Source organism: Aedes aegypti, chromosome 2 (genome assembly GCF_002204515.2).
Source record: "Aedes aegypti strain LVP_AGWG chromosome 2, AaegL5.0 Primary Assembly, whole genome shotgun sequence".
Lineage (NCBI taxonomy): Eukaryota > Metazoa > Arthropoda > Insecta > Diptera > Culicidae > Aedes > Aedes aegypti.
Window position 1 is genome coordinate 278399903 of NC_035108.1, and position 19496 is coordinate 278419398.

General features: G+C 40.3%; 3 protein-coding genes across 3 annotated transcripts in view; 2 read left to right on the forward strand and 1 right to left on the reverse strand.

Moving 5' to 3' along the window:
• Positions 1 to 19496, reverse strand: part of LOC5574311 (protein gustavus) — a 756279-nt gene that overhangs the window by 90434 nt on the left and 646349 nt on the right. The gene's annotated exons all lie outside the window — the stretch shown is intronic.
• Positions 1705 to 3340, forward strand: LOC110675179. Its single transcript, XM_021839574.1, has 3 exons — positions 1705 to 2556; positions 2621 to 3271; positions 3327 to 3340. Exons 1-3 carry the CDS (start codon positions 2307 to 2309, stop codon positions 3338 to 3340), a joined length of 915 nt encoding a protein of 304 aa, XP_021695266.1. The 5' UTR covers positions 1705 to 2306.
• Positions 3319 to 4957, forward strand: LOC110676612 (DNA ligase 1-like). The gene is made up of 2 exons (XM_021845169.1): positions 3319 to 3838; positions 3901 to 4957. The coding sequence occupies exons 1-2, from the start codon at positions 3424 to 3426 to the stop codon at positions 4308 to 4310; spliced, it is 825 nt and encodes a 274-aa protein (XP_021700861.1). The 5' UTR covers positions 3319 to 3423; the 3' UTR covers positions 4311 to 4957.

Below are 19496 nucleotides of genomic sequence, written 5' to 3' on the forward strand. Positions count from 1 at the left end.
CATAACTTGAACACTTTTTGTCTTGGGGCATATTTTTTTTTGAAAGTTGAAGAAGTTTATAGGTCGCGGCAGAAAAATTGAAACGAATAGGTTGAGAAACGGTAAACATTTTGTATGGGAAAGCAGCTTACAGGGTGATTACTATATCCTGTCAGTAAAATAAGTAATCATAGAAAAAACATGGTTGTATGAATTTTAATTACCAGTCCATATCCAGTTTTGGACATCTATAACATTTGTCTTCGCTTTACATAGATAACATATTTAATTTTTTACCTCAATTTCCAGCCACATGCGTTGTTTCAGATGCATTACAGTTAACACGCACGTTATTCAGAACCATATATTTTAACCAAAAAAGGCATATTTTTTTCGCTAAAATTTTTCATATTAGCATTATGCTATTCCCTAGTAAGTCTAAAATATTGTGGTAAAATGCTGTTCCAATCAGGCAATTTTTTCAGCGGAGTTCAGTCAAAAATACATATCTGTGAAAAACATCGTGCCAGGTGCAATGCCTTTAAAACTACACATATGACTAAAAACTAAGGTAAATGAAAAAAAAAAAATAATATTTACTTTGTCAAAACAAATTTTATAGATGTGCAAAACAGGATGTACACTGGAAATTAAAATTCATACATACATCTCTTATCTACGATCATTTACTTTACTGACAGGAATTAGTAATCACCCTGTATGTGCATTTTTTTGACCGATACTGTAGTTTAGATCGAAAACATCCCGGTAGTATTCATATTTTTTTTTGATCCGCCAATTTTATCCAACTTTTTTTTTTTTGAATAGGGGAATTCTGTCAAAAAGGGACGCTGACAATGATTACAGCACTGGATTCCACGTCATTTTTTGGTTCAGTATTTTTCATAAACCTTTCGATCACCGGTTGAATTGCGTTCAATTTTTCTCCCAGAATAGCACACTGTGCAGTGGCTGGGTGTGTATGGGAAAGAGAGGTTTCCTCGCCAAGGCTTTGTTACGAACGCAGTTCGGATCGCAGCTATTGTTATGCTCCTTGTGCCGAAAACCGAATGTGCAGCGTTGTCAAATCGATCATCAGACGGACGGGGATGGCTTTCCGGAGGCAAGAGGTATTTGGGTGGGTGAATGTGAAGGGTGGTATTCCGATGAGGACACAAACCGCGTTCGTTCGTTCGCTTGCTCGCTCGTCCGGTTATGTGAATGAGGATTGAGAGTGTTTACGGCCCGCTTGGGATCGAGGACCCTGACCGGCTCGCAAATTACACACCTGATTTGGTTTCGTGATTATTATCGGCGACATGTGTAGGTTTGATTCGTTGGAGTGCTTTTTTGCTTGCGACGGAATCGAACTGTTTGGGAGAAATGAATATTGCACGGGATGGGGGAGCATAATGCAATGCTCGATATTAGTTTTGCTGGTTATTATTTCAGACATTGGTTAACAGCATTCGACTATTTCGATTATGGACTGGTCAATTTCATTGATGAGCAATTCCATTGAACGGTAGATTTCCCTTAACAAGGTTAATACTTCTTATCAAATGGCACCGTTTGAGGGCTGTTCAATTTATTTTCGATCGATTTTCTGTACATTTTCTGTACATCGAGCAACTACTAACACCGCCAAGTAAATAATGGCTCATTATAGCAGCATGTTCATTTTCCCATGGTTTCTTTCGTACAAATCTGACATATTTGGTACACTCATCACACTATTATGGGTCACACACTATTATTAGTCACTATTAACTTTAATCGTCAAAAGCTATTATATTATAAACTATTTATCAATATAATTATGTTTCATACGTAAACAAATTTATTATGTAGCATTGAATACGTCACACGCATGCTTCAACACCGAAATAAGCGCGTTTTTAATCGATTGCCGCTAGACGCCCATTCATCTGTCAAAGTAATGCTGGATTTGTAAACATTCTAAAGTTTGTGCTCTAGATTTGTTAGTCTCTAAAGAGTGAAACTATCTTATTCACGGCTGAAAAATGGCTTCAACATCGAAAAACAGGTATGATTCACATTCTTCATAAAGAAATTCGAATGATTATCGCGAGATTTCCGAAATTTCAAGCAAAACATAAGTGACCCATTTTACTGCCATGAAACACATAGTTTTTCACTATTATGGGTCACTCATGATGTGCAACTTCACCCTGCATATTTCATGCTAAAATGTGATTGTCGACTACGATTTTTCTAGTGGTTCCAAGCGCAAATCTTCCCCTCGGAAGCAGTACCATCCGGAGGATTTGGAACGAGCTATTGAGGAAGCACGAAAGACCGGAAAAATGCGAAGAGCAGCTAAGATGTTTCATGTTCCGTTTTCAACTGTCCAACGTTACATTCGAACGCCTCCGAAAGGTCAAAAACCTGGTCCTGGAACAGTTTTGACAGCGGAAGAAGAAGCTCGAATTAAGACATGGGTTCTCTACATGTCAAGAGCTGGATTTCCATTGAGTGAGTCGGATATACTCAGCACTGTAAGCGATTATGCAGAAAAAATCCGGAAGACGAGAAATATCCCCAGTACTTTTCCATGTAAGTTGAATATAGCTAATTGAATAACAAACATAAATGTGTTTCGTTTAACAACATCCAATAGGCAGAAACTGGACCCGTTGTTTCTTGGAGAGACACCCGGACTTGAGGAAAAAACGCGTCACAAAACTCTCAAAAGCCGGGGCGGTCGTTACGGAGCAGCAAATCCGTCACTGGTTTCTAGAGGTGGAAGAAACCCTGCAAGAGGACGGCATTGATTTATCGATCTTTGACGAGCCGGAAAGAATTTACAACTTCGACGAATCGGGCTTTAAACTTGTTCCGCAGGACTTCAACGCGATTTGTGGACCAAATGTCGAAAACTCGTACTTCGTCCACAACAATTCAAGTAAAGACAATTACACTGTCCTTTTTGGAAGCAATGCTGAGGGAACGCTTACACCACCAATGATCCTGTATCCGGGAAAAAGAGTAACCCGCGAAATCGTTGAAAATACACCGAATGGCTGGTCTGTAGGCGTTTCTGATGAAGGTTGGCAGACGTCAAAGACTTTTTTTGAATACATGACAAACGATTTTTATAAATGGCTGTTGGATAATCACATTAAATTTCCCGTTGTTGTGTTTGTGGATGGACATAAAAGTCACATCAGTATTGAACTTACTGAGTTCTGTACAGCACACGAAATAATGTTGATTGCACTCTATCCCAACTCTACGCGTATCCTGCAGCCATTGGATAGACAGTTTTTTGGTCCATTCAAACAAATTTGGAATAAAGTTCTACGACAGCATCTTTTGGGACGCAGTGACGCTAAAGTAACCAAGGTCAATTTCTGTTCACTCCTGAAGACTTCACTGGACAATTTTTCGAACTCGAAGGAGTGTTTGAAAAAAGCGTTCAAAATGTGTGGTCTTTCTCCTTGGGATGTAAATGAAGTTGATTTCAGTAGACTGCCTGCAAATGCAAATAAAGTTCTTACGGAAAACACTGAGAGCGATGCACAACAGGAGGCAGAGAATTCATCGGATAGTGTTGAACCGGAGGATGACCAGGATGCATTCAAGGTCCAACTGTATTACTTTGAAAAGGGCCTCAGCGAGGATCAACTAACAAGATTCACAATGGACTGGAAAAACGATTATTGGTATGGCTCACTAGATGAGTTGGGACTCTTCAACTACTGGAAGTCTCTGAAGGATAAGTCTGAAGGTTTGATGTTCACAGAACCTCTTCAGCAATTTCAAAGTATTACTCTGGAGTTAACGATTGGAGAGGATGGCTCTTGCACACCTATTGTGCAACAAAATGCTGTAGAAGGTAAGCCAATTGACAGTTTTCTCAAAGGTCTAGTCGTTTTATACAACCTTTTCTTTTTTTAGATGAAATAAACGATCCACAACCTGTTCAACCCAATGACGACATGAGCCAAGATGAAGAAGCTGCATCAAATGATCCGTTTGAAGGAATTTTCATTTGGCCAAAGGTCAACGAGCGAAATGGAAATGACAAACAGAGGAGAAAGGAACATGTACCATCAGTCGCAACCAGCAATAGATGGCGAAAATGGTATGATAAAAAGGACGAAGAACGAAAACAAGAAGAGGAAGCAAAAGTAGCAAGGATTGAAAAGCGGAAACTGGCTCGAATTCAGAAGGAGGAAGAACAAAGCATCAGAAAGAAGAAAAGAGATGAGAAAAAGTTACAGAAGGAAAAACAACAGCAAGAAAAGGAAAACAACCCTCCTCGGCAGAAGAAGAAAAAGAGGACATTGATGCCTAAATCGGGCTAAATTGAAGTAAAATTGATTTTTCATTAAAACATATCATTGTGAAAAGAGAAAAGATTTAACTTACAAGGAAGCAGACAGCTGATTGTTAAAAATGTATGAGACTGAATTCGGAAAATAAACGTTTTTGTTTTTGATTCTTTTTAAATTACATACCTACTTATTAATGAAATTGCTTCTTTTGTTGTGATTAAATGGGTTTCACTGATGCTGATCAGAGAGTTATGTCTGTTTGTCTATGACCACATTCTCTTCAATGCGGTTGTTTTGTTCAAATGTCTGTGTCTTATAAATTTGTTCGTTTTCAATCTACATAATTATTGAAGAAACTGTATATTTTACTGTGATTATGCGGGGTTCTTTAATATTTAACCTAATTGTTATGTCTGTTTGTTAATGAGAGTATCTCTTCAATGCGGACATTTGTTCAAAAGCCTGTTTCTTTATTCAAAATAAAAAGAAATGCGTTGTAAGAGTTTCAGGAGTTTCATCATTTAATTCTTATAAGAGTGACCCATTATATGTGACAGATTGACCCATAATTGTTACGAACTTGATTTTGACCCATAATAGTGGTTTTGGTTACCTTGGTTCTTTTGAGCTTTTCCGAACAAGTTTTGAAAAGAATATGAATATATATGTGGTTAAAACGAAAGAATAGACCTTCAATGATCGGATAGTGAAAAAAAAATAAAGAAGTTGACGCTTTTTCAAGAAAAACGATCAATTTGAATGTGAGATGGTTCCTTGAGTGACCCATAATAGTGTGGAGAGTGTATGAGCCGATCTACCTTTAGTGGAATTATCCCATTTCTGCTGCCAACCTTTGAGCGCTGCCTTTTTACACGCGTTGTGGACTTTGGTACCTCTTTGGTTGAAGCATCATCCCGGCTATGATACAAACGGCCTCTTTAAAAACGTGCTAACATGCGTCGACTAACAGTCGTGGGCTGGCAGAGTAACATTCCTGACTTACGCCGATCCGGCTCTGAACACAGCCCCGATGAAGGATTGTGTCAACCCTAGCATGGCCTCCCTGCTTGCATAGACAACCATAGGATCACGAAAGGCGACTATATACAACGAGTAGAGATAGCGGCCCGAAAGGGGGACCCAATCGTATGGAGCAAATTATCTAGAGGAGGAAACCAAGACGCGATAGTATTCGTCAGGAGCGGAAAGATGCAGAGATCGCCAGTGACACCACAGAGGGTAGCAACCAGCATTAGCAGATGCAACACACCAAGTGAGCCAGCGGGATGCAGCGTCCTGAGTCAAGTTTTCACACCAAAGTCGGGGAGTAGCACCGTTCAAGACGACCAGACGGCAGCATGAGAAGTCGGAGTTGTCGGAAGTAAAGATGAAGGTCAATGAACTCTATGAGTTCGTCAAGTAGCTGGTCACGAGCATCAAGTTCGCCGTTACAGTAGCAGAACGCGGACAGAAGGAATTGCGGATTAGAGCGGAAGCCGAAAAGACATTGACTTCGGTGAATGCAACAGCCGTTTCAAGGAAACGCCGAGAAGTAATCCTACCACTCACTCGGAGAAAAGAACGAGGGATACACCAGGAGAGCAGGAAGATTCCAAAAAGCAGCGAAGCGACAATGAGTGCGTCGGCGAGCAGAATAACGGCAGTGAATCGTGCACCGTGAAAAGCCAGAAGGAGAAGAACGCATCACGCAGTAAGGAGAAGAATAAAAAGAGAAAGGAACCGAAGAAGAAAAATAAGCGACGGTCACCTCGTAAGAGGTGATCAAAAAAGATCAGTCGATCAAGAGTTCGGCCTGCCGGGAGCTTGTCGCGAAGTCGCTGGGCAACCAGGCAAGTGTGAGAGCCTTATCCCAGGAGGCAGTGATCGAATGTAGAGAGCTTGACGAGATCACAACAGAAGACGACGTGAGGGGTTCACTTTTGTCTCAATGCAACCTGGAAGAAGGTACGGGGTATGCAAATAGCGACGATCCGATTACCTGTCGCAGCAGCCAAAAAACTCGTCGAGGCTGGTAAGGTCAAGGTGGGATGATCGGTCTGCCCGCTGAAACTGATCCCTCGGGAGACAAACTTGGTGGAGAGATGCTTCAGATGCATGGATTTCGGTCACCGGAAATTAAAACGCAAAGGCCCGGGCAGGTCCGAACACTGTTGGAAATGTGGAAAAAGGCCACGTTGGCAGGGACTGTCTGAAGACACCTAGGTGCATGCTGTGTAAGGTGGAGGATGGTAACGCCCATACGACGGGTGGCTTCAAATGCCCCAAATATCAGAAGGCAGATAACGCAAGTGAACCTCAATCATTGCGACGCCACACAACAACTGCTGTGGCAGTCGATCACGGAATCAAAGTGGGACATTGCGATCATTGCAGGGTTCCTCCCGATAACGGCAATTGGGTAGCAGTCAGAGCAGAGGCGACGGCAATCCAAGTAATGGGCCGATTCTCTGTCCAAGAAGTAGTAGGTTTTGTGATCGTTAAAATTAACGGAATCTTCGTGTGTAGCTATTACAACCCCCCCGAGGTGGACACTGAAGCAGTATACCCAGATGTTGGATGTGCTAACCGACAAGCTGATCGGTGGAACGCCGGTAATCATCGGAGGAGACTTCAATGCTTGAGCCGTGGAGTGGGGTAGTAGACTGACCAACGCGAGAGGATACAGTTAGCTGGAAGCTTCAGTGAAGCTCGACGTAAAGCTGTGCATCGACGGTCTCACTAGCACATTTCGCAAAGACGGTAGGGAATCCATCATCGACGTGACCTTTTGCAGTCCGTCGCTGATCATCAATATAAAATGAAGAGTTAGCGAAGAATCAGTGAGCATCAAGCGATCCATTACTGCGTTAGCCAGAGAAGTTGTACAGTATGGCATAGAAGGAGTGGAGAACGCAAGTGGAAAACGAAGCATTTCGATAATGATCTTTTTGTCGAAGCATTCCGAGCAGTAAGCGACACTTAAAACATGGATGCAGGAGAGCTAACGGAAGCGTTGGCGAGAGTGTGTGACGCAACCATGCCGAGAAAATAGGAGCCAAGGAATCGGCGGCGTCCTGCCAGCATGGAAGAGCGTAAAGTGACCTACCGACTGGCCAGATCTGCGTTCAAACGGAAGATAGCGACGAGTAAAACAAACTGCTACAAGAAGTTGTGCCGGAAAGCTGACGCAAATCTTTGAGGCAGCGCCTTTAGAGTAATGATGGCGAAGATCAAGGGCCCAGTTACCCCAGCTGAAATGTGCCCAGACAAACTGAAGGCGATAGTGGACGGTCTCCTTCCTACGCATGCTACAACCGCGTGGCCGCCCACATCGTACCCAGACGTAGACGAAGAAATTTCCGGTTTCCAAGTTTCGAACGCCAAGCTGATAACGGTTGCCAAAGGATTGAAGCTGAATAAAGCTCCCGGTCCTGATAATATTCTTGACGTAGAGCTAAGGGCATCAGTTTTAACGTTCCCAGACATATGTAGGACAGCGTTGCCGAAGTGTCTAGCGGAAGGCTGATTTCCAGACAGATGGGAGGTGCAGAAGCTGGTGTTGCTGCCGAAACCGGGAAAACCGCCAGGAGATCCTGCTTCGTATAGACCAATATGCTTGATACTCTTGGCAAACTTCTAGAAAAAGACTTCGACGGTGGATGCTATTCGTGCATTCATCGCTTGCGCGCAGAAAGCGTCCAAGCAGAAGAGGAGAGGCAATCGATACTGCGCAGTGGTAACAATAGACGTCAAGAACGCGTTCAACAGTGCCAGTTGGGAGGCTATCGCAGCATCCCTACACAGAATATCTGTGTAAAGTTCTGCAAAATTTCTTTCAGAATCGGGTACTGGTTTACGGCACAAACCAGGGACGGATGTCAATTGAAGTCACGGCGGGAGTTCCACAGGGATCCATACTTGGCCCAACACTATGGAATATGATGTATGATAGAGTGCTACCTTGACACTGCCGAATGGATCCGAGATCGTCGGGTTCGCAGATGACGTCGTTCTTACGATAGCTGGCGAAACTGCGGAGGAGGTGGAGATTCTGACGGCGGAATCGCTAGACGCCATTGAATCGTGGATGTCTGGAGTCAAGCTGCCATTGGTGGTGCTGGTCAGCAAGTGCAAGACGGTTCAGCAGCTCGAGATCAACGTCGGAGGACACGCAATCTCATCTAAGCGCTCTCTAAAGCACCTTGGAGTAATGGTCGACGACAGGCTAAACTTCAACAGCCACGTAGACTATGCCTGCGAAAAGGCAGTGAAAGCAGCTAACACTGTAGCTAGGAGCATGCCCAACATTGGAGGACCAAGAAGCAGTACGAGGCGTCTTCTGGCGACCGTATCATCGTCCATACTGAGGTACGGAGTCCTGGCTTGGGCTGCAGCGATGGGAACCAAACGAGAAGCTGGCAGGTACATTCCGGCTCATGACTATATGGGTGGCGAGTGCCTAACGCAGTATATCGTCGGAGGCAGTGTGTGTGCGTTATCGCCAGAATGATCCTCATCTGTATCACTCTGGCTGAGGACATCGCATGCTACCACCAAAGGGACACAATGAATGCGAGGAATGCCATCAAAATGAATACAATGACGATGTGACAGCTGGAGTGGAATAACTCGGAGAATGGGAGGTGGACGCACTTACTAATTCCTAACGTGTCGGTGTGGACGTCGAGAAAACATGGAGAAATTAACTTCTTTTTGGCTCAGTTTTCGTCAGGCCATGGAAGCTTCCGGAAATATCAGCACAGATTCGGGCACGTAGAGTCTCCACACAGTCCGGCCTGTCCACATATCGAGGAGACCCCGGAGCATGTTATATTCGACTGCCCTCGGTTTAGGGATATACGAAGCGAGATGATACCAGAAACCGCATGAAAGCACTTGAAATGCGATGAACAGGGGAATAACGACGATTATGTCGTTGCTGCAAAGGAGATGGCATGAAGGCCAGAGAGCTCCGGGTCGCAATCGGAGTAGAATAGTAATTCGGGAAAGAGCACCGGCAAAAGGTCGTTGGAGCGCCTGTGAACCGGAAGTTTCCCTCCACCGGAATCGCAGGACCGACCTCGGCATCTGCCCGGCCAGCTTCGGAGTAGGCTAAGTCTACCGCCAGGGACTAGTTGAGTAGATCACGTTGTTGCACCGATAAATGATCGTCGGGGCGCCTGTGAACCGGAAGCTTCCCACCACCGGAATCGCAGGACCATCCTCGGCAGCTGCCCGGACAGCATCGGTTTGAGAGATCTTCCGCCGTCGGGGAAATCTTTGTTGGAGTAGGATAGATCCACCGCCGGGGACTATTCTGAGTAGTACGTAGCGTATCACCGGCTTGAGTCGTCGAAACGCTAGTGAATCGGAAGCCAGCCTCCAACCGGAATCGCTGGACCGACCTCGGCATCCAGCTTGTCAACCAGTAGAGCTCGAACAGCAGCAGCGAAGAACGAGTCGTCGTAGAGCAACGAAGTGCACATGAGTGTCCAGTAGAAGTTCAACAGGGCTCTGACGGGAAGTATGCGTCGTCGCACAGAAACCTGTCCAAAGCCCCGGTGTGATCTTAAACCGCCAATTGTGCAAAACAAGTAGTCATAGAGGCACCATAGAAATGTCGTTGTGAGCAGCGTTTGACGACGTAAAGCTCCAACAGCGAACTAGCAGAACAGCTAGAGGCTGAGACTGACGAAGTGCATGAGCACAGCCCTCCCCCGATGAAGTTGCCTGATGTAGTTCCGGGGGAGATCGAGGCACAGGGGCAGTAGGGAAAGTTGTTTAGTGGTTAAGCACGCTTAACGTGAGTCACACACCGTGCCAACACACAGCAGGCCAGGTTTTTGAAGTTTTTTGGTACCCTACTATAAAAAAACATGTTTCAATGACTTCTTAAAGACTTCCTATGAGTTCAATATGATTCAATTCATTTTGAAGCTTATTAGCAGTTCCTCGGCAGTTTCATGTGGAATTCCTAGTGGTTTTTAGTGATGTATAAAAGGTACTCAAAGTATTTAAGGTCTGACTGGAATCGTTTGAAAACCCCCTGGAACCCCAAATCTCGTTAAACACGTCTGCAGACTATCGGTTAATAACCGCAAACTACAAAATCTTCTAACATTATTAATCAGTGTCAGTTATTGCATACCAAAGCTACAGAAAACTAACATCATTATTTGTTTAGATACAGACGGTATCCGAATAATTTTGAAGGCATACCTTGATGTAACCAGGCTAAATGATCCAATAATTTCTTCACAGGGTTTAATGCCTTGAACTGTTATGTTCTTGAGCAGTGAGTTCACATTTTTTTAAATGTTCATAAAACTAAGCTAAATCACTTAACGTCTTAGCAAACGCTATTTTCTTGAACTAGGAACATGTGATTATTGAGTTGATATCGAATTCTGGTTTATTTCTGCGTCCATGAATCCTCTCGTGGTGTAGGGGTAACGCACCGTATCTAGTGAACAAGGAGTCGTGAGTTGGATTCTCACCGAGAAGACGTTTAACTTTTTCGCAAATTTCACATCAAATTGTCCATGTAATCCAATTGCAAAGTATATGTAATGTTTAGTTGTTTTTTTATTGTAGTTGTCAAAACTTCTACTCAACTGATTAGCCGTAAACCTCGAATCATAATTAAAAAGTACTTTCTAGCTATGTTAATAGTAACAAAAAATAACGGAACGAAACTCAAAATTCATATTAATAATTGACTCATTGCTTTCTGTTAATAACTGTAGACGATCTCGTAGTACATTTAGCTGAGAAGTAGGCCAGAAGGGATAAATAAAGTAAGTAATCTCGAATACAATTATTTTTGTTTAAACTAAAACGCTTCTGGAATCTTCCTCCAAAAAACATTGTGTCCGGAATATGATTCAGAACGGTATTCACCTCGAAAGATGCAAGTTTTGCACACTCAGTGCCTGCTCACGTGGTGCCAAATCTTGTTCCCTTATCGTCAAAAACAAATCGCGACCGGAACCAAGCAGGGTCATCCATATCTTGTTTTCATGAAACGATATCAAAAGCTAACATGCGTTTGCTCACCTCATCCGGCTGTGGAACCTTGTAGCGATGCATCTACCAGTTGTTCGTCCTTGCTGGTGGCTCCCTTCCTACAGTTGTATCGATGAACCCCTCCCAGGACTCGAAATAACCGCAACTTCGTGCAATTGAATATGCATGAATTATTTATCGATCTAATCGAGCCCCTCTGGTTGTATGTAGCAGTGCTCACAATTCACTCTTACAACTTTGCTGCATTCCCGATGGACCAATTTCTTCCTTCACAGCCATCCACTAAGTCCTCCGGCAAGCTTTCAGTTGGGACGATAAGACGTTGTTGTTGTAAAACATTTCTTGCCAACCGTAATAATAGTAATTCACTGGTAGGTGTGGGAGGGCGATTATACTGTATCAAAACGTAAGTTTGTTCTCCCGGTAGGTGGATGTGTAATTACCACCTCGTATTAGAAAATAATATCCAAGAAAAAAAAGCAACGCGCTACATGGAGGGCACTGGACAGATTTGTACGATATTTCGGACCGTTCAGCTGCTGGAGCGGCTGCAGCAACGACTGATTGCTGCTGGAGAAATTCACAACTACGGAAGAGAACCACCACCACGCCGTCGACCCTCAATTGCCAGCGGCATTCGGCATCATCGGAGCACGGCTAGGTGTGCAGGCCAGGAATAGAAATGCAGAGGGCAAAAAACAACACAACAAACAGAGACCACCATCATCAGTTGGGTTGGATTGGACAGGCCGCTTCGCCTGGATGGGATGGATGGACGACCGGCCGGCATGACAGCAGTTATACGTAAGAGTATGCGGTATTGTAGAATAATTCCGTCTAATAACATTCCAAATGAAATTGTGCGGAATGCAATGAGGCAACATTCATGTCTTCCAATTTCGTTTCGTGTTGTCAAATTGAACATATTTCGCCAATAGTTGTTTAAAGGAAAAATTTTCGGAATTTTGCAAAACGTCGAGATATATGACAAAAATTATATCCGGTGTATTTTTTGAATTTCCGAATCCGAATCGAAACATTTGGGTATTAAGAGTCTAGACCGTCTACAAAAATTTTATTATAGAAGATTGAAAAAAAAATCGACTATTTTTATACCATCATACAAAAGGAATAATGTTTCACGCTATGTCTAAACCAGCAGATTATAAAAATCGAATGTACCTCGGATTTTTTTTCCGCATGATTATAATCTTCCTATAATGCTATAGGATATTTTATAATCATGCTCATTCACAAACTAATTTTAATCCGGGTAGCCGTTTGAATCTTTTAATTTCGAATGTATCTACCCATGGTAAATCTAAAGTTTTCAATTTTCCCGGGATTTGGCTTCCCGGGAAACGGGAAATAAAATTTTCATTTCCCGGGAATTCCCGGGATCCCGGGAAAACCTTAAAAACCTGTAAATTAAGCTAATTTGATGGAGTTCTATGATTATTTTTATATTTAATGTTGTTGTTGTTGTTATTTGATTTGAGAGGGACTTTAACCCGAAGTTCATTCGTCCCTTTTTATATTTAATGTATATAATATTTTAGAACAGTAAATTGCCACGATTATTTCTCTTATTTGTGAGTTTATCTAAAAATATCTGTTGGTTTCGTTTTTTTGATAGTTAAAGCCTTCATCAGGTCATGCTGGACAAATCATCTTAAAATCATTTAGGAGTCTATTTTGTAAATCGAACCATTTTATGTGACTCGTCTGCAGTCACTGCCGAACACAGAAGGCATTCTTATTTCAGAAGTCACCCATCGACTACCATATCAATCCTGTCACATAGAGTGACAACTGTCGAATAATTCGAGTGACAGAGTCATGTTGAGCTAAATTTTTGGTCGACAGTGACTCCAGTCGAGTCGTTTTTGATCAACTCGACTTATAAAATAGACCCCTTAATCAATCATTTCGAACACTATAATAAAAACCAACTAGAGTGTTTTGTTAAAAATTGTGACTGTTACATTTAATAGAAACCGTAAGCGAGATGGATCAACGAGGTCCGAGCTCGTATAGAAAGCAACAAAAATATAGAACTCATAAAAAGTATATAAACCTACTCAAATCATGGAATAAATCCCTCGAAGGTTCCTTTATATTGTATTGCATATGAACTTTCTTGGAAAAACATATCGTCAAAAATATATGCATTCATTAATAACTATTCGATTACAAAAAAAAAAACACCAATAAACATCAAACATCAAAATATAATTAGTAATCTAGTGAGGACATTTGTTGGTATGATATGAAATGTAAATTGTGCGATAGTTTACTTGAATATAGATACTCAATTCTTCATTGAGACAGATCTTCCCGGGAAATACGGGAATCCCGGGAAACAGAAAATTATTTCCCGGGAAACGGGAATCCCGGGAAATCTCATTTCCCGGGAAACGGGAATCCCGGGAAATCTCATTTCCCGGGAAATGTTCCCGGGATTGAAAACCCTAGGTAAATCCTTTGCCGATATCGTAGCAGGTAATTTGAACTCCTCCCCTATTCAAACTATGAGTACCCATTCTAATTGTTTCAAATCAAAAAAAAACCTTCCGCCACAAGAAACTTCTCCGCCTTTTCGTCTATCGAAAATTCTAACGGAAAATCATCAAATGTACTCACTTCAAGTGATATTTCTGCCTATGATTTTAATTTTCTAACTGAACAATTGAATCTAATGATTGATGCAATGCTCAAAGCCACCACTATAACTGAATCAGTCCAAATTGGTGTAAAATTTACTGATCAAATTGTTATTGGATTACGTTTTTCTAATGGATCCAAACAATATTTTAAATATTTTAAATTGGAATGCTCGTTCTCTGAATGATTAAGAGGACGAGCTGTTTAATTTTCTCACAGCTTATAACGTGCATATAGCAGTTATTACTGAAACGTATTTGAAACCTGGATCTAAACTCAAAAGAGATCCTTACTTTTTTGTTTATCGTAATGATCGACTTGATGGGGCATGTGGGGGAGTTGCAATCAGCATTCATAGGCGTATAAAACATCAACTGTTTTCGCCATTTGAAACTAAAGTTTTTGAAACTTAAGGTGTTTCTGTTGAAACACAGCTTGGTAAATATACTATCATAGCTGCCTATTTGCCTTTTCAATGCTCTGGACAGCAAGTTAATTTGCTCCAAACTGATTTGCGAAAATTGACTCACAATAAGTCAAATTTTTTTGTTATTGATGACTTTAATGCCAAACATCGGTCATGGAATAATTCTTAAAGTAATTCCAACGGCATTATTTTATTTGATGAGTGCTCTTCAGGATATTTCTCAATTCAATACTCTTAAAGCCCTACGTGTTTTCCTCTTCTAGAAACCCATCTTCAATTGATTTGGTCTTAACCGACTCTAGTCATCTTTGTATAATCTTTCAATTATTTTCGAGCCGACTGGAATATATATGAAACGTATATTGACTCTAATCTTGATGTTAACATTTCTTTACATTTGTTTAGTTTGAACTAAACTTGATATTGACAATGCTCTTGAAACTTGAACAAATTCTATTGTTGAAGCCAGGAGCATTGCAATTCCAAAATGTGAAGTAAAATTTGAATCCGTGATTATAGACGATGATCTGAAACTCTTGATCCGTCTTAAAACGTGAAAAAATATTATGGTAGGATTTGCAGAAAGAAATAAAGAAAGTGGACCCAAGCTCTAAGCCCTTTTGGAAATTATCTAAAATTTTGAAAAAACTTCAGAAGCCAATACAGGCATTGAAAGAGGAAAACAAATTATTACTGACTAATTGCGAAAAAGCTCAAAAATTGCTATGCAATTTGAAAGCACGCACAATTTTAATTTAGGACTTACTAGTTCAATTGAAAATCAATTTACTCCACGGTGCCCCGACAGACCGTTATTATGAAAAAAAAAAAAAAAAATTGTCCATCAAATCTGTGCTCAGGGCTCGATTCCTGAGGTCATTCTGCACTTCTGGACCATTTTTAAAAAATCAATAGGAGGAATCTCAAATAATCTTGATTTGATGTTTTTGACCAAAAATTTCAATATAATCCTTATTTAAATGTTGCAATAGCAATAAAAATATCTACAAAAACGCTCAAAAAGTTGGCCAAACTGTTCTCAACTAGTATAAAATTGTTACTGTTGTTATAAAAAGAAATATTTACAACTGACCTAACTTACCGGAGTGGCTTTAGCATGTATTTTCATAGATTGCTGGTTGAAATTAAATTGATTTTTGTTTTCTACATTGAACCGATTGAAACATTGTTGTTATTAAGACAAAAAAGGATCTGAGAATATAGCACAAAAATGGTTAGAATATAAGTCATCTGAATACTTTTATGGTCTTTTAGACCTGGTATCAACCGTTTGTTTCAAATCTGAAATGATTTGGTAGCTCTAGTACGCTCACGTCAATATCAAAATGAACATACGCGGATGTCTTCCACGGGGCCGCTGACCTACACCTGATTGATGGATCTTTTCTTCCGTCATTCGCACTAAATGACCAGCTCACTGAAGTTTGCCTATTTTATTTGCTCAGTAGTTTTCGCTCCTGTTCTCAAATAAATGTGCTTAGAGAGTCAAGAATAAGTGTTTTATACAGGGCACATTGACAATGATGTTTCATTTAGGCATGCTTGCATTCATCATTGCTCTCTTTGCATTATTATTGAAAACTGATTTAGTTTTCGAAACACTTTTCACGATAAAGGATCACGAGATGTTTTGGCGAAGTTGTTAACGAAATAATGGATCTTTAAAGTCAGATAAGCCTTTATCAAGCAACAGTGTAGAAATGTCGTTCGCTTTACAAGTTTTGGGTTTCTAAGTTGGTTATGTAATCCGTTAAAGCAGATTCGCAGCCAGAACACGTGTTTTTACCACAAAGGAAACATTATTATCATGTGTCACAAGTGTTATAAGGCTCTTCAGCAAATTTATCTCCATTTCCATCAAGCACTGCTTCAGCACCAACACATCTGAACCCGCTTCTTTCTTTACGTGCCACCATATACTGTTGGGTAGAGTATATGGCATTACAAGCTTATAATAGTTGCCCATCTTTAAAATCGTGAAACTCTGCTTTACTCCACTGCGATCGATTCCAATAAATAAGTCTGCAAAACCAATGAGTATATGCGCCAAAAGCAATATTAAACAGTAAATTCGGAAACTCATCTCTTTTCATTCCATGTAACATTATAAAACAAATGGGCTCCTCGTCTACAATTCCTACACTTGATTGTACTTCTCAGCTTAATCAACTAATAAAATGAAGAAATATGCTGCTCACTAAATATAAGATCACTGAATCTGAATTAAGTCTCAAAACTCTTACAGCTTATCATAAATAAATCGGTTAATTTTAGAATTACAAAATAAACCACATTAAACGCCTCAATGTAGGCAATTTCCTTTGAAATTAGCAACCGGTTCACGATAAGAACAATTATTCCTCTGAAAGTGAATTTCGATCCTCAATGCAAATTTGCACAGGGTTCAGAAAACAAATCTGGAATGTATGAGACAGTTTTTTGAAATGGCGTCTTTGTATGCCTTGGCAATAGACGATTGTTTTGTGACGAACACTTCAACAGTTCATCAAACTTTTACTACAAAAAACCTCACCCCGAATTACGGTACCTGCAGCAGCTAGATTTTCGCTACTGAGTCGAACGCGACCTAGAAATCAATAAACAGATTAACGATGAATCCTGAAAAAAAAATAAAACATTGTATATGGTTGCAGGTATATAGCGTCTATATATAGCTGGAAGTCCCAGTGATGTTGATACTGAAGTAGTACTTATTGAGGATTTGTTTGAAGTTGTTAATCTTCGAACACTTGTGACATATGACAATCATGTTTCCCGTGTAGTAATAATCCTGTTGTGGCTGAGAATATTGAACAGGGTATTTTTTTCGTAAAGTGCTGAGGGCAAAATTCGGTGGAAAACTAGAAGCAAAATAAATACGGCAGACTTTGGTGGGCTGGTCACTAAGTGTGAAAGTCGAAAAATAAGCTGTTAATTAATAATATTCAGCATTGATTGCTTCACGTTTATCGAAAGTAACATCAATTGTATATTGAAATTTATTTCTTAGATTTCATCCCATTAAACTAAGCTTACTGGTTTAAGCCATGTAAACACATACTTAAGCCACTCTGATAAGTTAAGTCAATTGTAAATATTTCTAATCACAACAACGGTACCAGCTTTATACTAGTTGAGAACAATTTGGCCAACTTTTTGAGCGTTTTTTTAGTTTTTTTTTTCAGTGCTATTGCAAAATTTGTATATGGATTATATTGACTTTTTAAGTTAAAAACTTCAAATCAAGATTGTTTGAGATTTCTCCTAGGGATTTTTTTTTTAAATTGGCCCAGAGGTGCAGAATTACCTTAGGAATCGAGCCCTGTGCTCATATTTGATGGACATTTGTTTTTTTTTTTTTTTTTCATATTAACGGTCTTTCGGGGCACCGTGTACTCAGGTCTTCGAAAATATTCTCAATCAAGAGAACGTTTTCGAAAATTCCTGGGAGACTGATTTGGAAGAAGTGAAAACTATTATTGAAAATTTCAAAAACATGAAAGCTCCTGGCGATTATTGAAATTTTCTACATCCTCATCAAGAAACTTCCGGAAAGTAGCTTATCATTCTTAGGCAGTGTCCATTAATTACGTAACGCTAAAATTGGAATTTTTTTTTAAAACCCTCCCCCCGTAACGCTTTTTGTATGAAAAATTTCAAATTTATGTATGAGCCGTAACGCTTGAGCCTACTCCCCCTCCCCCTAAAGCGTTACGTATTTTGTGGATGCCGCCTTAGTTGATATATTTAAAAAATGTTTTCGATTAGCATATTTTCCTGACAAATGGAAAAATGTCAAGGTTAAGAATTCAACTTTCAAAAATTACATTGAAGGCATTCAAGCCAAATGTAACTAATACGTAAAATGTCTCTATCTCATTATTGAAAGAAAATCAAAACTTTGTCTTAAGAACAAGATTTTGATATTCAAACAGATTTTTAGGCCAGCCATGATGTATGCTGTTTGGGGCCCAGATAGCCGTAGCGGTAAACGCGCAGCTATTCAGCATGACCATGCTGAGGGTCGTGGATTCGAATCCCACTGGTCGAGGATCTTTTCGTAAAGGAAATTTTCTCAATTCCCAGGGCATACAAGTATCTTCGTATCTGCCACACGATATACACATGCACAAATGGTCAATCGGCAAAGAAAGCTCTCAGAATTCAAAATTTTAAAAATGATTCTGAAGCTTCCTCCTTGGCATAGTAACATTGAATTACATGGAATATCCAATGTTGAAACATTGGAACAAATGTCAAATAAAATAATTAATAATTTCAGGAAAAAATCGTTACAATCTTCTATTGCCACGATTAATGCGTTATATATTTAGGTTAAGTTAGGTTAAGTAAATTGAAAACATTTTTTTTATAAGCAGGTAAAATCAAGTCACCTGTAAAAAATCTGAACTGATACGGCAAATGAAATGTAATATGTTGTTAACAAAATGTTAATAAAATCTCAAACTTGTTTTTGCAAATTAGGATTATAGTGTTGTCTTATAACACAGAACATCTAGATATAAGAAATGAATGTAATGTTCGGAATGAAACTAATAAATAAATAAAAATAAAAATAGAAAAAAGTGCTAGGAATTCCGTGCATCGTTTCCGACATAAATAAATGCATATCGCATCCCCTTAGCCTCACGAGTACGTAGCCTTCTATGGGGTTTATCCGTTCTTTCACCAACACTCGTTGTGCGTGTCGGAACAGCATATTTCTTATGCAGCAGCAATATCGAATTTTGCATTCGGACCCAGCCAGCATACTTTTCATTACCGTACCGTTAGAAGCAAAAGGCTTCCTGCTGGTGGTGTGCGTGCACTCGGAGATTATTTAAATAGGACCAAAAGGGAGAAATAAGGAATGATGCCAAGGAATCAGCTGTTTTGAAGATGAGATAGAGCTGTTTTGAGATGTGTTTAAAAGGTGACTTTTATTGAGACTACCTTTGGATCGGTTTATTATCGACCATCTATGGCAGAATTCATGACGTTTGCGCTTCGCCGAGGGGGGGGGGGGGGTGGCAGTAAATTAACATAAGCGAAAATCCCAAATGCCCGGCTTTATATGC